General features: G+C 58.5%; 2 protein-coding genes across 3 annotated transcripts in view; one reads left to right on the top strand and one right to left on the bottom strand.

Moving 5' to 3' along the window:
* Nucleotides 1–3,472, top strand: part of DTNBP1 (dystrobrevin binding protein 1) — a 100,482-nt gene extending 97,010 nt beyond the window's left edge. The window contains exons 9-10 of the mRNA XM_052648682.1: nucleotides 1,789–1,932; nucleotides 3,096–3,472. Of these exons, the coding sequence (XP_052504642.1) occupies nucleotides 1,789–1,932; nucleotides 3,096–3,313 (362 nt within the window). The 3' untranslated portion in view covers nucleotides 3,314–3,472. The remainder of the gene's footprint in view (nucleotides 1–1,788; nucleotides 1,933–3,095) is intronic.
* A 1,077-nt stretch (nucleotides 3,473–4,549) lies between these two features.
* Nucleotides 4,550–27,065, bottom strand: part of JARID2 (jumonji and AT-rich interaction domain containing 2) — a 231,057-nt gene continuing 208,541 nt past the window's right edge. For both annotated transcript variants that reach the window (XM_052647857.1, XM_052647856.1), the window contains 12 exons: nucleotides 24,398–25,436; nucleotides 20,988–21,490; nucleotides 18,605–18,697; nucleotides 15,915–16,033; nucleotides 15,749–15,819; nucleotides 15,049–15,163; nucleotides 12,936–13,041; nucleotides 11,965–12,147; nucleotides 11,442–11,572; nucleotides 10,976–11,159; nucleotides 8,628–8,735; nucleotides 4,550–5,860 (listed from right to left, as the gene is read on the bottom strand). In XM_052647857.1, the coding sequence (XP_052503817.1) occupies nucleotides 5,708–5,860; nucleotides 8,628–8,735; nucleotides 10,976–11,159; nucleotides 11,442–11,572; nucleotides 11,965–12,147; nucleotides 12,936–13,041; nucleotides 15,049–15,163; nucleotides 15,749–15,819; nucleotides 15,915–16,033; nucleotides 18,605–18,697; nucleotides 20,988–21,490; nucleotides 24,398–25,436 (2,805 nt within the window). In that variant the 3' untranslated portion in view covers nucleotides 4,550–5,707. The remainder of the gene's footprint in view (nucleotides 5,861–8,627; nucleotides 8,736–10,975; nucleotides 11,160–11,441; nucleotides 11,573–11,964; nucleotides 12,148–12,935; nucleotides 13,042–15,048; nucleotides 15,164–15,748; nucleotides 15,820–15,914; nucleotides 16,034–18,604; nucleotides 18,698–20,987; nucleotides 21,491–24,397; nucleotides 25,437–27,065) is intronic.

Raw genomic sequence — 27,065 nt, 5'->3', positions numbered from 1 at the left:
AAAAGCCCAGAGCCACTAAGGCCTCCCCAGCCCCAGAGAAGACCCGTGTGCCCCTTCCCCTTCCAGCAGTGCCCCCACCTTCTCCAGGAGGCAGCCCCAAGGGGAGCAGGCTCGCCTGCCAGGCCAGCCTTGCAGGAGCCCTTGGATGGCACCGCCCGGTGTGCCTGTGACTTCTGGCAGCCAAGGGTGGTGCGGATGGCAGGTGCCACCCACTCTGCCACCTCGGGTGGCCGTTTCCACTGTCCCAGGGGTCACCCCCACCCCCACCCCTAGCCTTTTACCTGTGCCAGCAGGGCACTGCGGGCCCAGAGACGAGTAGATTCCTACCTTCCCACGGGACAGAGCTCTCACCTCGTGCCCCGTCGCACCGGCATCATCCGGTCCTGGCTGGAGTAAATGCCCTGAGTTAGGCGTTTCCTATTCAGAGCTTTATGTTTACTCTGAAGACGCTGTCTTCACTGAACATACCTCCCTCCTGGGCCCCGCCACTTCCGCTGGTCTGGCCTCTCCGGAGAGCAGGCTCAGGGGGCATTTCACACATCTCTTAATTTAAGAGATGGTCTTTAGTCTGCCTCCTGCTGCTAAGCCGCCAGCATTTCCTCCTCTTTCCTGATCTGCCTTTTCTCTCTGATGTCCATCATTTCACTGCAGTTCAGGTGACGGTTTATCTGCCTTGCTTGGAACATATTTTGTTCCTTAGTCTGGAATATCAGACCTTGCAGCAAGTCTAGATCAGCCTCTTAGAATACTGCTCATCCCGTCTCCACTTGCATTTTGAACTGGGAAACTTCTGCACTTTTTCATACTTCCACTTGTTTATTTCTTTGCTATGTAGTGGAGAACTTATCCAGTCTTCTAGTTTACTAGCAAAACTTTTAACTTGTGCCAGTTTTAAATTTCAGTGATTTTTTCCTATTTGGAAGTTATCTGGCTCTTTTCAAACGCCTGTCATGATTTCTGACAGTGTTCCTTATCTGACTCTAATCTTTAAGATATTTAAAGCCATTTAGATTCTTGGGGAAAGATTATAATAATCTTTGTTTCTGCTGACCCTCACTCAGGGATGTGTGTGCTCTAAGTTCTAGACTGGACTGGCTTTTGTCTGGAGTTTATATTCCTGTTGAGACCCAGGTTAAAGATGGGTCCACATCCAGAAATTTCTATCTGCTTGTGACAGGCACCATCTACTTAAGCTACCTGGCTTGTAGTTTTCTGGATCGCAGAACTTCAGACCCTGGACACACCCCTCACCAGGCTCAGACTCCTTGCCCTGTAGCGTCTTTATGCTGGTGGGCTGAGTTGTTTTCTTAGTTTGTGCTTTCACCGCAGGAAGCTCTTAGTTCCAACTCGACGGCTTGCAGCAGACCCTACCTTGATCTGTTGTTAAGATGGAAGACCTGAGAAATGTCCTAAGGGCAGGGAAGATGCCCAGTGGAACTGTAATAAAGTTAGAGGCAACCACCGTCAGGTGTCTGGCAGGAATGTCAGCCTCTTTTGAGTTGCAGCTGTTTAATGCAGAAAGGGTTGCCTTCAGCACATGCAAGCACACGGCTGGCTGGGCATGAAAAGAGGACCTGCTGTGGAAGGTCTAAGAGGTAACAGTAACCATGGTTAAGCTAGGATGGATTTAAAGAACACCAAACTGGGACATGTCAATAATACATTACTCCAAAATCAATTTTGAAGGTAGAAGGTATTTTACACCCAGAAAACACAACGTGCTAATACCTAATGCAGTGGAAGTTCACCCAGGGCAAACCTAACCTCCTCTCGTGGCGGTCCCCGCAGAGCCCATGGGCAGCATGTCGTCCATGGAAGTGAACGTGGACATGCTGGAGCAGATGGATCTGATGGATATCTCTGACCAGGAGGCCCTGGACGTCTTCCTGAATTCTGGTGGCGAGGAGAACACCCTGCTGTCCCCTATCTCAGGTAGGGGTGAAAAGCCTGCACAGACATAATCATAATCACTCTAAGCACCGTGATTTCCCTCTGGCTCGGTAAGACACCGTGTGCTAAGCTGTTCCACTCTCCCCCCGAGTCTGGCGTCACAGACGTGGACACACGACACACTGGTGGTCGCAGCCATGGATTTCTCAAAGGTTCTCAGTGCTTTTCCCAGATACCTTCAGCAAACAGGGCATTTTTCTTAAAAAATTGCATTTTTATTTTCTCCTCTGTCTGCAAAGTCTGACTTGGGTTTCTGTGGTTAAGCACTAGATTTTGGGGAGGTGGAGGTGTGTGTGGCTCCCCACCCTCCCTATTCAGTAGATGGTATTTGATGCTGGGGGCAAGGCCAAGGCGTGTGTTCAGCCGTCAGCTTACGTTTTAAAAACTAGTGGTGTTCCTGGGGGCATATTATCTCCATTTAATAACTTACCATAATCTCACGTTCATTTAGATCTTTACTGGTGCTCCGGCACTATACCTGGCCTCTCTGTAAATTTCAGACCTTTCCTCCTGGGTGGGTGGGCTTTGAGGCTGTCGCCATGGAGAACGTGTTTCTTCCATGCTCCGAAAGATGGGAAGGCCAGCCCCTCACAGCACCTGCCTCCTACCTGGTGGTCCCACACCACGGGCTCCATGTCCTCAGTCAGGCCTGGGGGCTTCCCCTTGACCTGTGTTTCCAACAGAGCAGCTCCTTCCTCCCCTCCCCAGTGGCAGGAAAAGACTCCCATCACCCGTGTGAGGTTTTGGTTCCTGTAAGAGGCTCCACAGCGTTTTTCTTGTAAGGTCCATTTCCTTGAAATCAGTTCAGAGGCTATAAAGAGGTAAACCTGGCTTGTCAAGGTCATGAGCAACGCAAGTCACACCTGCAGAACTTGCCATTGGGTCTTGAGCGTGGTGTCACCGGAGGCTGTGGGAAGGGTTCAGGATCTTTCCACCTGTCCCAGGTGGCAAGAAGGGTCAGCTGGAGCCCCAGGTGGCCTCGGGGAGCCACCGCACTCAGCACCTTCTCCAAGAGCTTCCTGCACATCGCAGGAACAGAGAACTTCCGCCCCCTGGATTCGCTGCAAGTTCAAACGCTCGTCGTGGCCAGCAACGCTGAGACGCAGGACTTCCGTGATGGGCTCTCCTCTGCTCTCTTCCCCCAGGGCCTGAGGCAAGCCCCGGTCAGGAGGCAGTCACTCTCCAGGTGCCCAGTCCCTCCCAGTCCCCAGCCACACCACCTTCCTCATCCTCACCTGGTACCGACCCGGCCTCCCGTGACTCCAGCGAAGGCGGGGAGTCACCCGTGGTCCAGTCTGATGAGGAGGGCGTGGAGGTGGACACCGCCCTTGCCACCTTACACACCGACGACAGCGACTCCTAAGCCTGGGCGCCTGTGCGCCGCCCACCTTGAAGGACGATGCAGCGTGCACAGAGACCCGTGGTGAAGGTGGGTGGACTGGGGGCGCTCTTGGTTTTTACACAATTGACAATAACGTGAGGCAAGTGACTGCAACAGCTAACAATAAAGTCTGAGAACTTTAAACGTAGCCAGTTTGTACAGAAAGGCTGCTAAATACACACGCCCTGCAGGTGGGGCCAGGGAGCTTGGCATCCACAGCAGCTTGGCGCTGGCGAGCTAAGCCCCTTGCAGGTAGGAAATCGGGCCTCCTCTCAGCTCTAACAGAGTTCGGGCAGAATGGTCAAGTCCAACAACAGTCCCTAGTTTATTTAATAGCACAGCACACCTGGCACGGAGGGAGAAAGGAAACATGGGCCCAGTCCCCACGCCGTTTCACTCCTCACCAGACCCCGGTCACAGAGCGGTGTGTTTCCCCCACCACCACTCACCACTGTCAGAAAATGAGATTAAAACTCTGTGTTCACACCACTCTCTGGCCAAGGGGATGGACCCTTAGCCCTTTGATCAGAAAAGAGCTGATTTCATTCACTCATCTTCCACAAGACAAACAGGTGTCCAAAAAACTTTGTTTTATTATTAAACCTTGTAGTACAAACCTGAAAAGTAAACAAAAAACTGGCAATAAACAACATGAAAAGTCTTCCCTCCCAAGGGAGGGTGCAGAGCAGCGCTAATAAATTAAAACGTCAGACCGCAAGCCGTAGGCGGAAGTTCACTGTCCAAAAGAGGGCCAGCACACAGCAAGGCCATGGAACAGACAAGCACACTGGGAACCACGACTCTGCTCATGTCACTGTTAAACACGCCAACACAGTTCAGTCTTCGGCAACGACAACCGACAGAGAGTACCACAGGACGCTGCTGACGGCCCCGCCGGCCAGCTCAGTGCAACACGGCAGCTGCGGGATCGCTGAGTCCAATCATGAAACAAAGAACAGCTTGTGAAAACAGTTTCCCTTTTTTATTCCACACATACTGTACACACAACCGGAGAAGGGCAACAGCTACTCCATTATTATTTTTGTTGTTGTTGTTCAGTGATGTAAGCAGCACTTATAAATGTTACAAGAAAAACCCTGTAAGCATCCAGTCCACCCGATGAAGAAACGGAAGTGTAAGGCTTTTCTTCATCTGTCCTCGCGCCCTCCCCTCCCCCACCCAGAAAAAGGCTCAAGTATTTGAAACAATTTACAGGCGTATGTACAAAAGGGACGGGTTTTTTTTTTTTTCCTTTTTTTCTTTCTTTTTGTTACAACATGAAGAGAAAAAATAGACCAGATGAGCGCAGATGCATTTTCACATTCGAAAAGAACCGCAGACCTCCGAGTGGCTCTAGATGTGATCACCAACGAAACGAGTTTAAAAAGAAAAATTAATGCTGACCTGTGAAGGTGTAAAGCAAACAGGTGAGATGAAGATGGAATGTTAGAGAGATTGCACATCCATGACACAGAAGCACTTCCGGCTTCAATCACTTTTTTTTTCCTTTTTTTTTTTCTTAAGGATGCTATTGAAGGGTTTTTTGATAAAGTAGCCAACAGCACCAAAAAAGAACAGAATGGATTTCCTAATGAAATCAGGCACAGGTTTCCCTCACGTGACCCCTCCAAGGCAGGCAGTCTTTTTCTTCTCTTCCCCTTTCTCCTTAAACAGATGCATAGTGAAGTGCTGGTAAAAGAGAGCCCAGTGGCTCCGACCTCCTCATTTTGCCTATGGTTAGGAAACAACGTCCGCCTTCAGCTGCCATAACCGCCCAAAGAAACAAAATGGGGATTCTCCGGTTTTACACTTACAAACTCATCCTGCACGTGACAGAAGAAAAGACAGCCAAGTAAAGCCATTTCTTTCAAGTTTTGTGTGTGTGTGTGTGTGTGTGTGTGTGTGTGTGTGTATGTGTCTATCCCTTTTCCTCTCTAGAAAAAAATCTGCTCACATGACTGATGGTTTTAAAATTTGTTCTCCAAACTTCACCCTCTTCAAAAATGGGTTAAAAAGCCTTTTTTCCCCCAACAATTACAAAAGAAAAAACAAACAAAAAAACAAACACAAACAAAAAAATCAAACAGAAAGGCTTTTGTCAGCCACAAGGGGCGACACAAATTAATACAGCCCCTCGAGGGTTTTAAAACAGTGAGTATACGGCAGTTTCAAAAATCTGACTGCAGTATCTAGGTATTCTAAGTACAAAAAAAAGTTCAACAGTTTAATGCTAAAACAAAATTAGTTCTCTAAAACCAGAAGAAAATCTTCTTTAGAGCTAGTGCAAAGACAGCTTGTATCCTACAGCAAGTACTCCAAACTAGAATATAATAATTACAAAATAACGTCTATCCCTCGCCCACGGCACTGGCGTCTTCAGGAGGATGCGAGCCTGGAAGGCGGCACGTCCACCGTGGCTCTCTTGCGGGGCCCTCTTTTTGGTGTGGGTTTACTGAGACAGTTCTCAATGCTGCCGTTTTTACCAGATACCTTGCCACAGATCTGATTGACCAGGCTGATAATCTGTTCCTGTTTTGGGTTGAAAAGGGAGACACAGAATTAGCAGGTGGAAGAGCGCCATCCCCAGGCCATCAGCTTCATCAAATGGCAGCGGCGGCACCCAGGGGTGGCGAGGGCCAGGGTGGCCTGTGGTTGGGACGACACTTCCTGAGACGGAAGCCCCTAACCAGGCACCTAAATTAAACTTTCCTTCTCTGAGGGAAACCTGCCTTTTCTCATGTGGAAACCAGAGAGGCACACAGAGCCTCCCACCCCTCCCCCCTGTTCAGGGAGCCCAGGAGCACCGCCCCTGCCATGGCGGTCAAGTAGAAACAGTTTCTGCAGCCCCATAACCAACACACCCTGGGACAGGTTGCTGAAGGGGGTGTTCCTATCGAGGTCCCTCACCCCCTAAACAACACAGCAGAGGGCTTCCTGCAGCCGCCCCTGTGCACCTCCCAGGGCCTAGAGGCCTCCGGGACTATCGGGGACGCGGGGTGGGGGGCGGCTGGGAAGTGAGGAAAGACTTGCGCACCCTGGATGGGGATGGGTCTGGGCTGCTTGTTTCTCTGGCTACACTGAAACCTATTTGACCTACTCGTGCACATAAACACGAACACTTGTCCACAAACGCTTGTTATTCCCTCCACAACAAAGGGAAGAAAGAGCGAACAGGACAGGAGAACCACCTATCTGTTGGGCATCAAAAACCCATGTGTAACTGTTAACACAACTCAACTTACAGCCATCCAGATTTACAAGGAACCACAGGGAAGACTATCCAAATGGCTATGTCCTGACATACATTCCAGAGCACTTGTTTGAGCCAAGGCTGGATGGACAGAACAGGAAGCCAGGGGGACAGGAGGCCACTCCATCATTCAAGCTTGAGGGTCAGCCTAGTCCTGGCTCAGGTTGGGCGCTGCACACCACTTATATCACTTACAATACACATGCTAACCAAGAATGAGCAGACGAGCTTTCAAGACCAGCTACCTTGGCTAAAGCCGCCTTGGCAGCAAGGCTGTGTAGCCAGAGGTCATACCTTTGCCTGTGTGACCAGAAGGCTGGGCAGCAGGGACCCGAGTGCTGGGTGCCAGGGCTCAGAACAAGGGCTCTGGTCTCATGAGCCATTTCTGGAATCCAACCCAGAGCTGGATATTCCCCAATTAAAATATTAATAATATAGTTCAGCTCAATAGGGAATTGATTTGTGATTTTCATTTACTAAAATAAATTTAGGCCACTGGCAAAGTGGGAGGCTTATAAAAACCCTTCTCTTCCCTACTCATGAGAACCAATGATTAAGCTTCAGACTGACAGACCCTACAGATGTGATTCTTTTCCAGGATTCTGGTCACATCAAAACACCAAGCTCCAAAATGGGCCGGAGGTGGAAACTAACCCACGTCTTGTCGAGCTTCAGAATCATCTAAGAAGCCCCAGCGCCGCCGGCTACACCCTGTGCGCTGCCAGAGATGCTCTGACTCAGACATGAGGGTTTATTTTTAACCGTGTTCTGACATTTGCTGTTCAAGTGAAGAAGCAGGGAGGGCAAAGTGGTTACTGCCTTTGCTGAGCATGCTCTTTAAGGACAAAGAAGATACAGAGAGATCTATTTCCAGCCTTCTAATCTTGTAATTTAGCCAAAGGCTTCTTATCAAATCTGACCACAGCCTGAGCCCCTGAGGGCGCCCCCAGAACCTCCTGAATCAGGCCTGGCTGGGCATCTGGCCTGGCTCACCTAGGGCTCTGACGTGTTCTATGGGATGCCCATCCCTGGGGCGGGGGGTAGCTAGCAGGTTCCGCGCTGAAGGCGGGGCTCACAGCTGGACAGGAGGGTGGGCCAGCAGCGGCAAAGGGGGTCCCGGCAGCAGTCTCCCGAGGTGACCCCCAAGAAGGGCTCTGGGTCAGTGCAGAGTAAATACTGCAGGGCCGTGTGCCCCGGAGCTACACATGTACCTCAACCGAAACCACAATCGCAGGGCAGCGTGGAAGCACGTGGATAGCCGACAGGGGGGCCACGTGCAGCCGCTCTGGGGGCAGAGATCCGGGTGCTCCTCGCAGCTGAAGGCAGCACCCGGCCCTTACCCACTGGGGGGTAGAAACCAGCCACACAGACGGCACACTGTACCTGCCTCTGGGGACGACGGGTTTTTAGAAGGGGTGCAACTGGGACTTACTCAGAAGGTCAAAGCTTTAGGAGCAGAAAGACTCCGGCTCTGCCAAGGCCCCCAGGTGACGACAAGGGCCCGGGCGCTCCAGGACCACCCCCTCGGGCTTTGCCTGCAGCTCAGTGGGTGGCCACGGGCCCCACGGTTCACCATACCCCAAACCACAGCAGCACCCCAGCCGCTGCAGGGAGGGACCCCGATGTGGGCAGAAGCACACGGACATCCTCACGGTGTGTCCCAGACACTCCTGGAGCCCCAGCAGGAAGGCGACTCGGGCCAAGTCCTGCGCTCTCCCCCTGGATCTACCCCGGCCAGAGGGGACGGCATAGCCCCCAGCAGACAGTGGGGCGCCCACGTGTCAACGCACACTGCTTGTGAACGGCCGGCTGGGGGCGCTGCGGGTGGGTGTGCCGAGATGTGAGGGGCATGGACGAGGATGCCAGTCCCCCAGCCCCAGCTGCCGGCCTCTCCAGGCCAGGGCAGCTCCGGCTGACCCTGCTCACCCCGTCTTGGCCCACCGAGCCGCTTCCCCACCACATCAAGCCCCATCAGGCCAGAGGTGCCTGGAAGCAGGCTGGATGCGGGGCCACATGGGCGGGCGGTCACCCTGTGGAGGCACTGACCTCGTCATAGCGGTACATGAGCTTCAGGCCTCGGCAGGACTTCTGCTTCTCCACGTGGCGCAGCGCGCACTCGAGGCAGAAGACCACGTTCTCGTTCTCCTGCACGACCTGTGTGGGGCGAGAGGCAGTGCAGCTGAGGCATGCGAGGCAGGCAAGGGCGCCCCAAGGAGGGCGGCAGGCTCTCAAGAGCAGAGCAGGGGAGCCCACCGCCTGGGCTGGAGGCATCTGTGGCCCAGAAACACAGGATGCTGCTGCGAAAGCAACTGAACGTCACGGCATCACGAGCTGGAGCTGCAGCCCGGCGGCCTCAGGGCCCTCTGGCTTCTCCGCGCTTTCCTGGCCCGAGTCGGAGCGTGGCGGTCGGAGCTACGGGGTTTGAGGGCTCCTGAGACTACTGGTTCAAAACCTCCCGCAGGATAAAAGATGCCAGGAGGGTCACCCTGGACATTCGTGAGTGTCTCCTGCTCCTGAGCGGCTCGGGCAGCCCAGCCAGTCGCGCCTCCCGAGGAGCCGGCCTCTGTCCACGCTCCAGCCTGCACGGCTCCCGATCCCAGGGACCCGGCTGCACGTGGCCTGAGCTGCTCTGCGTGCCGCCCCCACCCTGACCTGGCCTGGTCTCCCTCTGTGTGACCAACGGGGAGACACTGCCTTAACACGCCAGAGACAAGAGCATCACAGGCTCTTTCAGAAGGACTCTGGGAAAGACCTGTTTCCTGTCTTTGAGGTTTCTAAGCAGAGACAAGAAACCAAGCTGCAGGTGTAAGGAAATGATGCTTATTGGCAGAAACACATGACTCAAAGCTGAGGATGGAACCACACAAAAACACAAAACAGTGAACAGAAATGCACAAATCCCTTAGTAAATAACCTAAGTAATGAAAAGCACGTACAAATAAAACCTGAACTTTAACCCGTGAATTCAGGGTATGTGCTTTCTAAATAACAGGCTGAAAAATACTGGTGACCACTCTGAAAGTCAGCTTTCTGAGGGACAATGCCATCCTCGGAACCTACGGGAAGGGACAAGGGCCACACAAGGTCATAGTAGTCACCCAGGCTCATGGAAAACCTACAATGATGGTTCCCCAAGAGTATAACCCCATTCCAATGCAAGACGAACAAACCCAGAACTATGCAGCTTTCATGAGTGATGTCCACAAAACATTTCTAAAATCTGGTGAAACTCTTATGACTTGTTTGTTTTAAAGACAGCGTGGTTCTAATTTGTATTTTTTAAAAAGCCTCTGGGAAAACAAAACTAATAGAAGAAATACATAAAATGGGACCCGTGGTTGTCATGGACTGAATTATTATCCACTCCCCAAATGCAGATGTCCTAACCCTCAGTAACTCAGGAGGTCCTGAGCAGGAGCGTCAGAGACAGAAGCAGGGAAAACGAGGCTGTAGGGTGGAATCTGGTCCTGTATGACTTACATCCTTTCAAAGACAAGAAGAGATTAAGACAGAAGCACTCACAGGAAAGGCCCCGTGAGCACCAAGGGGAAGTGGATGTCTACATGCCAAGGAGACGCCTCAGGGAGAACCAACCTGCTGACACCTTGACCCGGGACTCCCAGCTCTACAACTACGAGATGTTTCTGCTGTTCACGGCAGCCCTGGCTAACTACAACACCAGCTACAGAGACCTGTGCGGGGAGCCACTGCCTGAAGGAGGCGGGAGGGGGCTGGGCTGGGTGTAGGAGCGTGAGGCGTGTAACTCAGCCCCAGGCTGGGTCAGACAAGCCCGTCGTGGAGGCTGCGGGACAGCCAAGAGAGAAGGCAGAAGGGCTGGACTGCGCTGGTTTCCAGCCACGACCAGGGACGGAAAGCTGGGAATGGGAAGTGCTGCTTTACCAGACAGACTTCAGAGTCCTTGGGGCAATCAGAGCAACCGCGCAGCTGAACAGAAGCTTCAAGAGGCCAGGAAAGCTAAGGAGAGGCCAGGAAAGCCAGGGAGCGGCGTCCCCACAGTCAGCCCGCGGGGAGGCCGGGCAGGGGCAGCCGCGTCCCCGCAGTCAGCCCGTGGGGAGGCCGGGCAGGGGCAGCCGCGTCCCCGCAGTCAGCCCGCGGGGAGGCCAGGAAAGCGACTGCGGGAGCCGCATCCCCGCAGTCAGCCCATGGGAGGCCGGGCGGGGGCAGCCGTGTCCCCGCGGTCAGCCCGCTGGGAGGCCGGGCAGGGGCAGCCGCGTCCCCGCAGTCAGCCCGTGCGGGGGCAGCCGCGTTCCCGCAGTCAGCCCACGGGGAGGCCGGGCGGGGGCAGCCGCGTCCCCGCGGTCAGCCCGCGGGGAGGCCGGGCGGGGGCAGCCGCGTCCCCGCGGTCAGGCCGGGCGGGGCGCGGCGGGGCTCACCATGGACAGGTAGCACAGGTGCTGGCACACCTGGCATCGCCGCTCCGAGGTCTCCAGCTGCAGCCACTTCCGAGGCTTCTTCTTGCCGTCGGGCGCGGCGCTGCTGCCGTCGTGGCTGCCGTAGCGGGCGGAGGAGTGGAGGCCAGCCTCGAAGAGCTGCCGCCGCTGCCGCAGCTCCGTATCCCTGCCAGGACACCGGGGATCAGCTGGCCCACAGGGGCTGGGGTCCTCAGTTGGGCACCCAAGTCAAAGGCCAGACCTGCCCCAAGGCCTCTTGGACGGCCGCACTCTGCCTGCTGTGACCGCGGGGCACACGGCCAAGCGCAGAAGAGCCACCACCTGCAGCCTGCAGCCTCCGGCCGAGCCCCAGGAACAGGAGGCCAGCGCTTCCCCACAAAGGACGGACCGCACCCTCACCATGCCTGGCTGAGCCTAGATGGGCCGGCCTAGAACTGTTTCGTGTTACCTGAGCTCGTCCAGAAGGGCTGAGATGGTACTGAGAGTGGAACCGTTTTCCTTTTTTGCTTCCGCTTGTGCGATCTGGTAGAGTAACTTCTCCATCGAGAATGGCTTAGCTATATGGCGACGCTTCATCTCCTGAAAGAGGCAGTCACATCCCTTCAGGGCAGATTTTCATTTCTAGGCAGCTATCAAGGGTTTCCTTTACTGGGGAGGCGGTGCTATCTGAATTTTCAAATTCTGAATTCCATTTGGATAAAAAGCAATGCAAAAACCACACGATGATCTTGTCTCCCCCGAGGAAGACCGCAGACCCCAGGTCCTCCGCCAGCCAAAGGCAGGGTTCGCCTTTCACACCTCTGCAGCGAGGGCCCAGGACTGAGCAAGAGAACTCAGCAACTTACAGGAGGCTAACCAGCCTGGAGCCACTCTCCCTCCCAGACGAGCTTCTCAGCCGCCTTAGGCTGCATCTACAAACAAGACCCCCACTGGGGGGCGCCGGGCCGCGTGCGGGGGGGCCACCCGCCTACCTTGGCCGTCTCGAAGCCCATGCTCGTCCACTGGGTGGTGGCGAAGTGCACGGTCTCGGAGACGCTGTAGCCACAGCAGACTTTGGACACGAAGGACCCCGGGAAGCAGACGACGAACTGGCCGCTCTGCTGCACCGCCCTGTGCACCTTGATCCCCTCCCTGCACAGCACCTCCGGGGAGATCTGCGGAGACGCGGGCTGAGCCACCGGCCGCCCGCCCCACGCGCCCCACGCGCCCCACGCGCCGCCCGCCCCGAGGGCCGCCTGCGGCAGCGGCCCGGCACACCGGCCCTCCAGACGGGAGTCGGGGCTTAAGCCTGCTTCCCCACACGGAGTATGTCCTGTATTACAGATTCTCTGTTTCTCTTTTAGAAAATAAAGGAGACGTGACCCCTAAGTGAAGGAAGAGGAAGTTCTAAACTGATACAGGCCCAGGAGCAATGCCTGAGATAAGGGCACGGCAGCGGTGATCGGGGACCCTCACAAGCAGAGCCCTGGATCCCCGCCACACGGCGGCTATGGGCTTGGGAGAGAGAAGACCCCAACAACGGCCGCAGAGGCCAGAGAAGACCTGAGATCAGGCTGTCAGAACACAACAGGACTCAACAGGCTCTGAGAACCAGGCCAGCCGCCTCTGTGCTCAGCCCTCAGTGATCCTGCCCAGCGTACAGGTGCCTGGCCCGACCCCAGTCGCCATTTACAAACCCACCAGGCCCGAAACGGAGTCAAAGGGCCCCACATCCTGGGCAATGAGAGGAGCATGCTTTAGTTGTGTTTCCATAAAAGAGTTTTTTTTTACGATGGCTCCCTGGATTGGTTGTTCACGGTCCTCTAGTTCTGTGGGGCAGGTCAGCCGAGGGCTGAGGAAATGAAACCGCCACGCGGCCCCCACCCACGGCCCCCGCCACCCTAGCCTGTGGCCCCCGCCACCCCAGCCCGCGGCCCCCGCCACCCCAGCCCGCGGCCCCTACCATGACGTTGCTCTCAAGCATCTGCAGGCCGGGGGTGCCGTTGGCTTGCAGCAGAGTGTGCACCACGCCCTCCAGCTTGTGCTCCTCCTCAGCAGGAATGCAATACCTGGGCAGGTGGGAATCAGGGTGGAGGCTGCTGACAAGGCCCCTCCCCAGGGAGCCCGCCCTCCACACTCCCCCAGAGAGAGGGGCCCACAGCTGCCTGGAGACCGGCCTCAGCTGCAGGAAGGGAGGTGGGCATGTGCCCAGTGGCCCTGGGTCTCTCTGGGCAGCTCTGCCGCTTATGCCCCGTGACGAGCATACCCACCTGCATGCGGGTCCGACCTACGCCCAAGCCATGCAGCCTTCAGACCAAAACCAGACATTCAAAGCCCCTATAAATCAGATCCAGACATGTCCGCAGCTTCAACAGCCTCTTGTGAGCCTCCAGAGCGGGGACTTATTGCTGGGCTGGCACCTGACCCTTCTCTCCAGCAGACGGAGGACAGGGCAGGACCAGGGCTCAGCGTGGAACCCACCCACACCAAGGGTCTGTGCAAGGTGGAGGGAGCGGCCCCGCAGGGTGGGGCTCACACAACACGGCCCCCGCTGACTGGGGCCAAAGAGCCCAGCGGGGCCGGTATGGAGAGGACGCGGCCTCAGCTCAGCTCGAAGAACCAGGACAGTCAGTGCGGGCCGGGGAGCAGGAGGGAGGGAGTGACCACTCGGGTCCCAGGAGGACCCCAGGGGACACACCTGTCGCCTACAGTGCTCGAGACGCTGGTGGCAGCGGTCTGCACAGAGGCAGGCTCCTCCTGGCCTCCTGCTCTGGGACTCCCAGCCCTGCCGTCCACGGGCTAGAGGGGACAGCTGACCACCCCCTGCGCTCCCCGCAGCTATGTGCGGGGCTTCAGGCTGCCCGTCCCCGCCTCCCCTAGGCCGGGCGGGGAGGGCACCCGTGATGAGCGGTCCATGGGGCAGGGGTCCTCACTACTACTAACCTAGTCAAAGTTCTTTGAGAGGCTTGTTGTCTCAACACCAACATATCCTATTGCTGATCTGACTTAAGTCCAGAGTTTCTAACCTCACTCACACGTTTTAAGAAAAAACCACACGGTGAAGTCCTCTGATCCTTTCCGGCAACCTGTCCCTGCAGCACAGAGGTTCCAGAGCCTTACGTCCCCTGCCTCTCACTCAGCAGTCACTCAGCACGCAGGCCGCAGCCTCTCACCCTGTCTCCCTGCAGGGCCGAGGCCACGTGGCCCCACCTTGTGTTGAAGGACCAGGGGCACAGGGCGGGGGGCTCACACCCCCTGAGTCTATGCAGCTCTTCGACCCTCCACGCTGCCTGAGACCCTGGCCCCACCACGGGAAACCCAGCGGAGGGAGGGCCTGCCTGCTCCGACACCGACGGCCCGTTGCCCCAAGGCAGCCCAAACGCAGGAGGAGCCGTGATGAGACTGTTGCCGACACCGGCTCCTTGGAGTAAGAACATCGGCTCTAGGACTTTAATAGAGGAGCTAATCACCCCACTAGGACAATAAACTGAATAAGTGTGGGATGGATGCGATGCCAGTAGCCCGTCAGACAACAAGACATCTGATCATTTGCAGTGATTTCCCATCTGCCGCCATCAACAAAGGCGCTGAAGCGCCAGCTCGGAGCGGGACTGAGAAGCCTGACAGTGAAGGATCACGCCGGGGAACCAGACCAACTCCTAATCCCCAATGGCAGAGCTCCACCTCCGGGAGACCACTCTCTGTGCAGAGGGTGGGCCGGGAGGCGCTGAGGACGCCCGCTCACGTGAGCCCATGCAGCCGCCACGCCTGGCCCACTTCCTGCTCTATCACTCCTCGTTTCTGACGCCAGTAGGACATGAACTCCTGGCCGTCAACAACCCTGAGGGGAACACTTCAGAGAGGGACAGCCCGTGTGAGCCCGCAACTGCAACGGACAACGGCCAGGCAGAGATGCTTGGCCGTGCTCATCACCGGAGCAAACTACAACGTTCTCCACCAGCTCGACTCTCAAGCGCGCTCCTCAGACTCTTGACAGGGAGCACAGGATGCGCTCGCACGAGCCCGCCCGCCCGCCCGGCCCGGTGAGTGAGAGGGGGGCGGGCCGGCACACTCACCAAATGCAGTCAGCACCCGTGTGTAAGTAGTCGATGTAGGGGAGGTGGTTTTGGTCTCGAGACCAGCATGAGGTAGAAAAGACCATGCCGATATTCAGCCAGGGAATTGTCACTCCTGGAACAAAGGGGACAGGGAGGCACGGAGAGCCGTGAGTCAGGGCGACGGCAACAGACATCGCATCGCCTCCCCAGCCAGAAAAAGGAGGAAATGGGATCAGAACCAGGTGAACTCAATGAGAAGGCGCGTGCTCCTTCCTGCTTCTGATATAGGAACCAAGATCCCAGACACAGTTACAAAGCAATAGTGAGGAAACACCCTGACTAGTGACTGAGGCAGGAGGGACCTACCACGGTGGCCCGTGGGGCCTCAAGGCCAAGGACCCAGGAAGGGGACCGTGTCTGGAGCAGCCCCTCCGCCAGGGGACGGCCCTCAGTGTGCCAACAGGACGCCTGGTTTCGCTCCTACCGGGTGAGCCAGGAGCCCCAGAGGGTCAGAGGTCAGCTCTGAAAGCTCCCAGGTGGAAAGCGGACCACATGAAGTGTCTCCCCAGCTTCCAGATCGGCGATTTGGTTTACCTTTCCACGTTTTTAATCGACTCCCAACTACACCCGACTCCTCTCCCTTCTCAAACAATCCCCCGAGGTCTCTGCACACCCTGTGCACCGTGGTCCCCAGCCCTCCAACCCGCAGCTGGCTTACCAGGCACAGCACCGAGGTGACGCAGGATGGAGCCTGTGTTATTGGGGAGGACGGTGAGGTTCCATCCGTGTCTGCAGGGGGAAGCACAGGGGCGTCACGAACCGGCACGAACGTGCAGACAAACGCCACCCGGCCCCAGGACCCGGGCAGGAGCGCCCAACGCTACCTTGAAAATGGTTCTGACTTTCCCACCGGGAAGCCGCTGCCATGGGTGTTGGTGTCCACCTTGCCGCAGTGCACGGCCACGTGGCAGTCCTTCTCCTCCACGAGCCGCCAGTACTCTTGCTACGGGGAGAGGGGGCCATCAGCACCGTGCTGCCCGGGGCTGCAGAGCCCCCGCCTCAGCCTGCGACCTAGGGGCCGTGGCCTCCCAGGCGGCCGGGGCTGCAGGCAGTAACCGCACGCCCAGGGTCACGGGGTCAGGTCCATGACCGACAGATGGATCAACACAAGGTATGGTGTCGGCCGAATACAACTCGGCCTCAGAGAGGGAAATTCTGACACGCGACAACACATGAATCCTAAGGACATGACACTAAGTGGAGAAGCCAGTCTCAGAAGGACAAGTACTGGTTCCGTTCCCGTGAGGGACTCGGGACAAAGTCAGACAGAAAAAGAGAATTGGGGCGGGTGGGCGGGGGGGGGGGGGGGGGGGCTGCGTGGACTCAGTGATTCACAGGAGCTGACTTCCAGTCTGGGAGGATGGACAATCTGCAAACGGGTGGTGGAGTGGGTCACACGATGACGTTTAAAGGATTTTGGTGCCACTGAACTGCACCTAAAAACGGCTTGAGTGGTACATGTCACGCATACGTCACCGCAATCAAGGATAACTTCCATGAAATCGAGGGAGAAAGTGACTCAGGAAGGAAGGGGAGACGCCCCCCACCACTTCAGGTGTGGTCACAGTGCCCCCAGACAGGCGTCTGGGCAGACACGCTACTCAGCCCCGAACAAGGGAAGTGACCATCCTACCCCCGAGGCTGTGACCCAAGCTGATGAAACAGACGGGGGAAGGGTGGGCACGACCTGAAAAACTGCAGGGCAAATGCCAGGTCAGGACGGGCTTTGCTAACAGGTGAGAGGATTCCGTCTTCAATCATCAGTGCAGAAGCTCAGCAACGCCCTCCCCGCCTCGGCCAACCCCGCTTCCTGGAGCCTCTCCAGGGAGCACCTGGGGTCAGCCCCCACCACACTGCGTGTGCGGCTGCTACAGTGAGGGGCCAGGCTTGGGGCAGCCAGAGGCCCCACCTCAAGGACAAACTGGACCATTAAACGCTCTGGGTCCCGAAGGGCCAGAGACAGTCCAGGCCAGTCAGGTCGGCCGCCTGCCGGGATTCACAGCAACGTGCGCTGAGCGAAGAAAGACAGCGGGGGCGGAATGACCGTGCACCACAAGGGGGACCCTTCTGCTGGGGAGCACTGGCCAAGCAGAGGCTCCAGCCCCGTCGTAGGGTCCAGAAGTTAGCCAGACAGATTAAAGGTTCCAATTTTAGCAAATCTTCCTTTTGTGCTTAAATATTTTACAACTATTAACATTAAAGCAAAACCAAGACACTCAGGGAGGAAGGTCCAGAGGGAGGGGGCATACGTGTACCTATGGCGATTCATGCTGATGCACGGCAGAAGGCAACGCAACGCTGTAAAGCGAGCATCCGCCAATTAAAAAAACAAAACAACCCAGGACCCTCAGAATTAACTTCTCAGCAGGAGACGACGGGCAGCAACAATCTTCCACCTTTGGGGACTCCGACAAGGACCTATGTTGTAAAGCAAAGGCCTCTTTCTCTAGCTCAGATGACCACCCACCCCCAGGAGTCATGCTCCTCTCCTCTGGCACTTCTCCCGAAACTAGCGCGAGCCAGCGAAAGCCACGGTGACGAGTACACACGTCCCGGGTCAGAACCCGCTGGCGCTGTGGGGACGGGACGCGGCTCTGGCAGGGCTGAGGGGCCACTGTGTGGTCGGCACACATGCAGCCCAGAGTGCGAACCTGGGACCGAGAGGGACGACAACAGCGCCAACGCCGAACACTGAGCCCGGGCCCGAGCGCCAGGCCGGGCCTCGTGGGCTCCCGATGGCCACCATCGGAGGCGGGGCAGCCCGCGGCATGGACACGGGGGGGCCCTGAGCCCCACTCCCAGGACACCGGGTCACATCAGGGCCAGGGGCCGAGGCCGTCAGCGTGGTTATGCTGAGAAAAGGAGCCTACGACCACGGAGAGAGAGGAGCGGTCTGAAACCCACCGTCAGCCAAAAGCCAAGGCAGCCGGTGCCCCCTCCTGCTCGTCCAGCACACCCTGAGCCCGGAGAGGAGTCGGGGTTCGCCCCCGGACAAGCCCACCTACGTCAGCACCTGGGAAGCCCCCAAGGGACAGACCTGGGCTCTGCCCTCCTCCCCGGAGCCCCCTCCACTGACGGGCCAGGGCGCAGCCCCGCTCGCCTGCCCAGCCTCACACACCTCGGCACAGGGCTGGCAGAAGCACAAAAATGGCAGCCTGCCAATCCCATTAAATGAAAACCAGGAGAGAGGAGAAAGCACAACCGTGGTTTCAAGCGACTCCAAACATTCTCTTGCCGAACAGGCTCCTGGAGGACGGGGTGAGAAGGGGCGAGAGGTGGCCAGCGCGGCACGGGGCCTGCCTGGGGCGAACAGGGCGGTCAGGGAGGACCCGGGGGACACGCTCGCTCCACTACCTCCCTTCTGACCCAGAACAAGTTTGGGTCAACCTGAGCTGAAAGTTCTGGCCGCGCCCGGGACCCAGAGGATGGACTTGGGACCCTCCGCCTGCCTCCGGGGGATGGAGGCCCGGGGGCTCCACCCCAGCTCCAGAGAGAGGGCGCCCGGCTCACACACCTCAATTTCAGCTGGTGCGGGCTCCTTGCTGAAGCACATGTTCATGATATTTCTTGCTGTTCGGTAAAAAGTTGTTAAAGAAACAGACCTTCCCTGGAAAGGAAACAAAAGCCAAGAGTCAAGCTGGAGAAACAGCAGGGCTGTGCGCATGTCCCTGTGCGCATGTCCCTGTGTCCAGGGGCCATGTCCCTAGCTGACAGGAACACAGAAGCGGGGACCACATTCCCTGAGAAGGACCCTCAGTGTGGACAAAGGAGGTGGCGACCCCCCGACCACCACAGCCCCGGCCAAACCCCCCGGCACCCGCAGGACGCACTGCCCCAGGTGCCCCAGCGAAGACCAACGTCACTGGAGCAATGGGGACAGCCTGGAGACGGGAGGAGAAAGGCTGTGGTCGGGGGACAAGCCAACAACATCCAGACAGACACTGGCTGGAACTCGGGACCGGAAACGCTGGGAGAGAAACCTGGGGCAACCCTGGACCCGCCCTGAGGGTCCTCCCCTGAGAACCGGGCAGGCGAGCAGCCTGACCTCGGGGATCTGTAAGGGCCAGACGGATCCAGTCCTCCTCCCGCCAGGGGAGGCCCCTGCCCTCCACTCCCCTGGGGGGGCCCGCAGGGTCTTCAGATTACCTAACCTGGCCACCTCTGCCACCGTGCGCCAGGAACATTCCCAATGACACGCCCACTGGGATGAATGGTGGCATGTCCTACAGGCAAGCCCACCACTCCTCCCTGACTGGGCACGCTCACCCCTTGACTGCGGAGTACTTATTGAGCACCCACTATGTACCAGGCCTAGTTCAAGGGGCTGTAGATGGAGCGGTGCTCAAAACACACAGTGTCTCTGCCCTCGAGGCACCTTCAGGCTGCCTGGGGAATGTGGCCTCGCACAGAATGGAGCTGGGACATGGCACCAAGTGTGATGAGCCAGAGGCAGAGGGGTAGGGCCCCTAACGAGGTGATGCTGGAGCAGCCCCAGGAACAGAGCTGCCTCTGGAGGGACAGTGGGCACAGTCATGTCACAGAGCCTGCTCATCTCATCATCAGCTCTGTAACTGAGGCTCCTAACCAAGAGCAACGTCTGCTCAAGTCCAAACTTCTCACCTGCCATTCCTCACGAGATAAAGTTGGAACCACTAGGAAGAGCCTGATTTTCTATCAACTAAAGCAGGGTGCCTGTAATTCAACATGACGACACCCACCACCCAACAGTCAATCGCCAGATGCTGAGCGGGCTCAGAACCTGGAACCATGAGCTCCCGGCCGGCTCTCAGTGCACACAGCCTCCACGGCCACCAGCCTGCAGCCACATGTACACAAATCCAACCTTCCCTGGGTCCAGTCACAGGGAAAGCTCCAGGCAAGCAGGCATCTCTTCCGAGAAAGGAGGTGAGACTCCAGCCGAGGCGAGGACACAGAGGGAAGCCGGGAGGGACCTCCAAGCACAGACTCAGAGGAAAGAGGCCCGAATCAGGGCAGAAGCACAGACACCCATCACGTTTCTGCACCGCGGCCAGGCTCACGTGGGTGGGCATGGCCACCAAAACTTCCGCAGGGGCCCTTGCCCTCCTGGAGCCTGCAGAACTGATCAAGGTTGGGGGTCCTGTGCCCCCTCCTGGCCTGGGGCCCAATCGCCCTGGAGGGCCAGGGAGGGGGGAGCCCAGCCTCTGTGGACAGAGCCAGGCTGCCAAGCAGGGAGACACCGAGATGCCCCCTCGCTCCCTGGAGGAAGGGGTCTTGGAATACCTGGATGGGTACACGGTGTGGGCGGAAGCAGGGAGCCACCCCTGCTCTCTCCCCAGGAGATCCGCACGACAGACAGGCAGCAGAGCTGTGCCGAGTGGCGTGGGGTGTGACTGGGAGCGGCAGGGAGCCTGGTCCCTGCAGGTATGAGAAGCCCCAGACCCAGCCTCCGGAAAGAGGAGTTGTGCCTCTCAGGTTGCGTCCCTGGCATGCGGGCGCACGTGTACAAAAACACACACTTAATGAAGCCCGATTCCCAGGTGACACAGTGGTAAAGAACCTGCCTGCCAAGGCAGGAAATGTGAGAGACCCAGGTTCGATCCCTGGGTCAGAAGATCCCCTGGAGGAGAGCAAGGCAATCCACTCCAGTATTCCTGCCTGGAGAAGAATCCCATGGACAGAGGAGCCTGGGAGGCTATAGTCCATGGGGCTGCACAAAGTCAGGCACAACTGAAGCAACTCAGCACCACACCAAGGCCAGAGCTGGGCGCCCAGGAGCCCGGTCCAGACGCTCATTCGGCCCCAGACTGCAGATGGCTCTCTACAAGGGACGGGACCAGGGCCGGCTGTCAGGGGTCTCGGGGTCCCACGGCCCACAACGTGCACACGAGGCCACACGGCAGGCCCGCAGGCCCTACCTTGTATATACACTTGTGGAAGTCGCTGAGGATGCCCTTGTCCTCCTCGTCCTCCTTCACCACCTCCTTTTCCTGAGCAAAGAGTCGCCGCCGGCCTGTCTTGAGCTGTGCGGGGCCCACCTCTTTCAGCTTGCTGCGGAAGCCGTTCCTGTGGGCCACGCCATTGATGAGCCCGTTCTTGGGCTCGAAGCGGGGCAGCGGGTGGAAGCGATGGTAGTCCTGCTCCGTGTGGCCCTCCAGGGGCCCCTTGCGCCGCTCCAGGCTCTCCTTCTCCATCAGCACCTCCCTCTCCAGGCGCCGGTGCTCCTCGGGCGACAGGGAGTCGTAGGAGAGCAGGTACTGGCAGTAGGCCTCCTGGAGCTTGGCCAGCCGGTCCTGGGCGGTCCTGGGGACGCGCAGCATGTCTGCGAGTTTGTTCCACTTTTTGAGGTCCGTCACTTGCTGCATGCCGCCCATCTCGTTAATCAGCCGGAAAAAGCAGGCCAGGTCGAGCTCACAGCCTCCTGGGATGCGAGGGGAGAAAAGACAGCGACAGCGGGTGAAAGGGACTGTGAACGAGACCGCCTTCCATCACCTGAGAGTCCACAGGCACCCAGTGCCCACCACGTGCCAGGGAGGCCACCAGGCCAGGGGTCAGAGCAGCAAACAGGGCCGCCCAGCCTAGAGAGACGAGGCTGAGACCATCTTAGCACTAAGACGTTAAAGAGACCAGGACAGGCCGAGGAGCAACTGACACAGAAGGGTGGCCTGGGCAGGGAGCCCCGAGGAGGGGGCACTTAGGCAGAGGCCTGAAAAGAAGGAGAGGCGGTCCCTGGGGAGGGAGGACCCAGCATGGCTGGAGCAGGGGCAAGGTGCACGCCCCCTCACGCCCCAGAGGCAGGGGGACGGCTCAAGGAGCAGGGCTTCCCTGCGGGGCTGGCAGAGCCTAGGTCGTGCCCTCGGCCACCTCTGCAGCCCAGCATCGCCTGGAACGGCTGTGGGATGGGAACCGCACACACCCAGCACGCGCCATCAGTTCCAATTCCCCTCCCAACCCTCCCCCACCACACACACACACGCATGCACGCACACACGCACAGTAACCTCCCTTCAGCCCCTGAGATGTCCAGGCAGCGGGCAAGGCCCCTGAGGGGAGGAGGGACTCTGTCCGCCCCTCAGCTCCTCCCATTGCTGCTTACACCCCTGCTCATCCCCGAAGGTGTGTGGGCTGCTTCTCACTGTCTCTCAATCAGACTGCACAAACCGTGAGGCAGGAGACAGCACAAGACCCACAGACATGCGAGCGCTGCCCAGTGACCGTCTCAATGGGAACTGGAAAAGCAACCACCCTTGGGCCAATAAAAAGGAAACATCTTCCAGAATAATCATCCACCGGCTGTTAGGAGATAAACACCCCACAGAATGCTAGGTGAGCAAAGTGAACATTAAGGCTGTTTCTATCTTTAGAAGTGGGGACACCTTGGTATAAAATAAAGGAAGGGAAGAGCAGCGGGCTCCTGAGAACAGCATCGGACCACTTCAGCCAGCCGTGCGCCAACGGGCCCAGCCGGCCAGCACGGCCGGGGATGGGCGAGTGGCACCCCAAGCCCACCTGCTGTGCCAGGCGGGACTCTGGCTGGTTGCTTGGTTGAGGCCAGCAGGGGCCACATCGAGGAGGAGACCTGCCCCGACCTTGGCCGTCCGGGCCTAAGGCCCAAGGTTCCAAGACGCGCGGCAGGCCTTGCTCTCGGTATGGGTACCTCCTGGACCTGCCGAGGTGGACGGGGAGGTCGGTCACACCAGAGACTGACCAGAAAGGAAGTCACCGCTGTAAGCCAGCAGCACAGACACCCTGACACATCCCCACAAAGGCATCACGTTTCCCTTCTCCTGTTTTCACCGGCCCACTCTCAGGACCACAGGACGCTGCGAGACAAAGCGCCACCTTCCCAGAGAAGGGGCAAACAGTCTGTGGACGCTGGGAAACTTCCTTCAAAACCAAGTCCCTCACGCTGCAAGGAGGCTGAGCGCAGAGCTGAGACCCAAGGCGGGTGGCAGGCCAGCCAGCTCCTCCCTCACGCGGACGGGGCTTCACACCTGGGCCAACAGCAACGGTGTGAACACACCCAGTCACATTGTGGCTTCTGGCGCCGTGGGAACCGAGGTTTAGGAAACCCACTCTGACGTCACCCGATGCCCTGACTGCTCAGAAGATCCGCTGCCCCACTGCAGCTCCGGGTCTCCCGCGTAGCCCACACCGCACTCCCGAGATGCCGACGCCTCAGCCTGCTCCCAAGCCCGCGTCACCTCCGATCACATCCGTGACAGTGGGCCACAAGCCAAGCGTTCTCTGAATTTACGTCTCATCTGCTGAGAGGAACAGGAACACCTCCGTGGTGCAAGGAAACCTATCTCACTGCCCACCCCGACACCTAAGGGACCGCAGCGGCCCCTCTGCTCCCTGCCTGCCAAAGGCTGCTCCAACCTGGAGGTGGGCCCCGCGCTGCTCCCGTCCAGGGTCCCGAGCCGGAAGAGAGGTGTGTGAGGTCACCACTCCATGGAACCGGCTCACCCCAACAGAGGGCCTTAATCCTGGAGATGCAAGGACCCGCAGGGGAGGAGGGAGACGGGGATTCCAGGCGGGCCGTGCGTGTGCCCAGCCCGGGCCCTCACCATGCCAGCCGGCCTGTTCACAACAGCAGTCACTGAGGTGAGCGCGGCTGCAGTGCAGAGCTGTACCTGGGCTCGGGTCCACAGGGTTCCAGGAGCTACAGGCTCCACCGGGACCTGGTTCTCACCAGGAAAACCGAGAGGCAAGGAAGGAAGAGGGGAGAGAGAGAAGGCTGAAGCGGCACCCACCCACAGTCCTGTGTGGAGGCCCTAAGTGTGGCTGTTTAGAGGCAGTGCTGAAAGCGGTGATCACAGCAAAAGGAGGCCATCGGGTGGGCCCTGACCCCATGCGACTGGTGTCCTTCTAACAAGAGAAGGGACGCCAGGAATCTGTGTGTGGGGGAGAACAGGTGGGGACACGGGAGGAGGAGGCTGCCCACCAGCCAAGGAGAGAGGCCTCAGGAGAAAGGAACCCTGCCAGCAACTCGCTGTGTGTGGAGGAGTGTGTGTGTGGGTGTGTGTGGGGGGGGGTATGTGTGTGTCTGTGTGGGTGGGTGGGTGGGTGTGGGGGTGTGAGTGTGTGTGTGTCTATGTGGGTGGGTGTGTGTGGCTGTGTGTGTGGGGTGTGTGTGGGGGGGGTGTGGGTGTGTCTGTGTGTGTGAGGGTGTGTGTGTGTGAGGGTGTGTGTGTATGTGTGTGTGTGGTCGGGGGGGCGCGCGGCGCACAGGACCACAGTGACCTGCAGAAAGCGGGGCTCAGACTCCCCCCGGGCCTGGACCCGCGCGCGGAGCTGGCACGGAGCCGGCCGCCGCGGGCCTTACCTATGAGCGGGAGCTCGTCCATGGCGATGCCCTGAGACCTGAGGTGCTTCTTGATGCAGGCCAGCCGCTGCACGTTGGGGCCCCAGCGCCGGCCCAGCTTGTGGATGTGCTGGATCTGCGTGACGAAGCGCATCTCGTCGTTGAGCTTGCACTCGGGCCGCCAGTCCGGGGGCGGGACCACCCTGCACATGCCGTACTTCTCCACCTGAGGGCGCACCGACTCGATGTAGACGAGCGGGTCGTGGAACTCCTTGGCCGACGGCCGCAGCACGGGGATCTCGTCCATGGCCGCCCACCCGGCCCTGCCGGCCCCCTTCTCGGCCTTGGCCGCCCCCTCGTGCGGCCGAGGCAGGGGCTCCGATTGCGAGGTAGAACGATTTTCACAGGGGGTGCCGCCGTCCGGCTTGCCGTGTGCTTGTCTGCCCGGCGGGCCCTTGCCGGCTGCCGCCCGCTTGGGCCGGTTCCTCTCCAGGCTCCGCTCGGGCGCCTCCTTCTTCCCAGGGCCGCCAAGCGGCGCCTTCTCGGCGGGGCCCGGGGCTGCCTTCCTGCCGGGGCCCTCGGCGGCGCTGCCCGCGGCCCCCTTCATCTTCTTGGGGGGCGACTGCGGCTTGTCGGCCGGGGGCGCCTCCTCCAGCCTCCGCTTGGAGTTCCGGAGCCCCTCCCGCAGCTGCCGCCCCCCCACCTCCTTAGTGCACGGCTTTGGGTTCAACCTGCCGCTGACCTTGAGGCCACTGACGGCGGGCCCAGTGGCCCTGGACGCCCCCCCGAGGGATAGCACCTGTTTGCGGGTTTTTGCATTGCTGCTTTCAGTTTTCCCTGAGATTGTGTGGGTGACAGCGGAACTGGGCTTGTGGTGATGGGGTTTGGTTTCCTTGACCAGTTCTCTCTTGGCTTTGGTGTATGTGACAGTCCCCTTCGTCACCGTTGCAGTGTACTTCACAGTTTTGGACGGTGAAGGTCTGACTTCGCGCATCTTTTTGGCACTGGTTGCGCTTGTACCCAGAGATGACATTCGGGTGACTCCGTTGACCTTAGAGACCTGGGGGCAGCAGGAGGAGCAGAGAGCACAGTCAGTGTCTGCGCGCAGGGGACCCTGCACCCAGGCCCAGCTCAACAGCCGCGCCCGCTGGTGAGGAGCGGGCACAGGGGTCCCAGCAAAGGCATGCAAACCACAGCCTCCATGTTATCTGCCAGTCACCCAACACAATCACAAGGCTGTGCTGATAAGGAGACAGGTGCACGCGTGCACACACACACCCCTGTTCCAAGAAAAGACGTGGTCACACACACACCCCCGTTCCGAGAAAAGATGGTTGTTCTTTCCCTCTGCTCCATATATTTCAGCATGATCTGCCCACAGGACGGTAAAATCCACGCTAAATAAGTAAAGAGGGAAATAGAAAATGCCACAGGAAGAAAAGAACAAGCTCTCTCATGGGGCTCAGATGCCCACGCCCAGAGGGGCAGCTGCCAGCAGCGGGCATGTGTCACCTGGCGCCTCACTGGACGCCCTGCACGTCTCTGGCGCCCCAGCCTCTTCTGCCCAGGAGGCACCCATCTCCCACCTCTGTAAATGTCCACAGTCGACTCTGTGGGAACTGGGTAAATGGTCAGTCGCTCTTCACCACTGTCTTACAGCCTGGACACCACACTAATTTTGTGACACACAGAAGTCACCCTCACTTATAAAGAGAGGCCGGGGGGGTGACAAGGGTAGACACCCGAAAAGCATTAATTTCCGAAGAATGATGACAGGCCCACAGGAGGAGCCGCCGCCGGGCTGGTTTGGGGGGCAGGGAATGACACCGCATCACCCAGCTCTGCAGAAAGTGAGGTGCTGGCCCACCGCTACCCGCCTGGCATCTGCAGCTTAGGTTACCCCAGGGGCACAGACACTCAGCTGTCGTCAGTTCAACCAGAATTCAACTGCCATGCTCCCATCTCCCACGAGAGGGAGCCATTGAGTCGAGTGGCTCTGCCCAGGCTCTGAGAGCAGCAAAGGAGCCCAAGCTGGCTGGGGAAGTGCATCTGGACCTCAAAATTCAACTCGAACAGCACAGGAGCCTAAATGAACAGAAGCCACTGGGCAGGCAGCAGGGCTACGGGCGGGAGGGCAGGCCTGCTGGCGCGGCGGGCCCCTGGGAGTCAGCGAGCAGAGGGGTGAGGCTGCCGCGGCCTGGTCAGGGCCCGAGGTCTCCACAGCACCCGCCCCCTCCTGAGGCCCCCAACTGAGTCACACCCCAGGGTCAAAGAACAACCTGGACTCCCTGTGGGACCTAACGAAGCCCAGACGAAGACCTTAATGTTTTCCAGCCAAGGCGAGCCTCTCACATCTTTCCTGGGATGCTTTTTATTTTCCAGAAGATTGAAGACGACTCCTCATCCTCTGGTCTGAAAAGCTCAACCTCCTCGCGCCATCAACCACCTCATGTGTGACCGTGAGCACCTCTCCTAGAGGCCCCGCAGCTCAGCAGACCCTCCGCCCTGCCCTCGTGAGCAGGTTCTCTCCTTCCCATGACGGCCCGTCTCAGCGCCCAGACGAGAACAGGGGCAACCTGCTGGGCACAGCCTCACCATCCACAGCAGCCGCATCCTGGCCTCTGGCCCACACCCCTCCAGATGCAAAACCCTCCTCACCGCGTCTAGAAACCATTTTCAAACCCTTGCC

The sequence above is a fragment of the Budorcas taxicolor genome, chromosome 11, assembly GCF_023091745.1.
Source record: "Budorcas taxicolor isolate Tak-1 chromosome 11, Takin1.1, whole genome shotgun sequence".
Classification (NCBI taxonomy): Eukaryota; Metazoa; Chordata; class Mammalia; order Artiodactyla; family Bovidae; genus Budorcas; species Budorcas taxicolor.
Note: the sequence above shows the minus strand (reverse complement) of the source record. Positions and strands in the feature narration are given on the sequence as shown.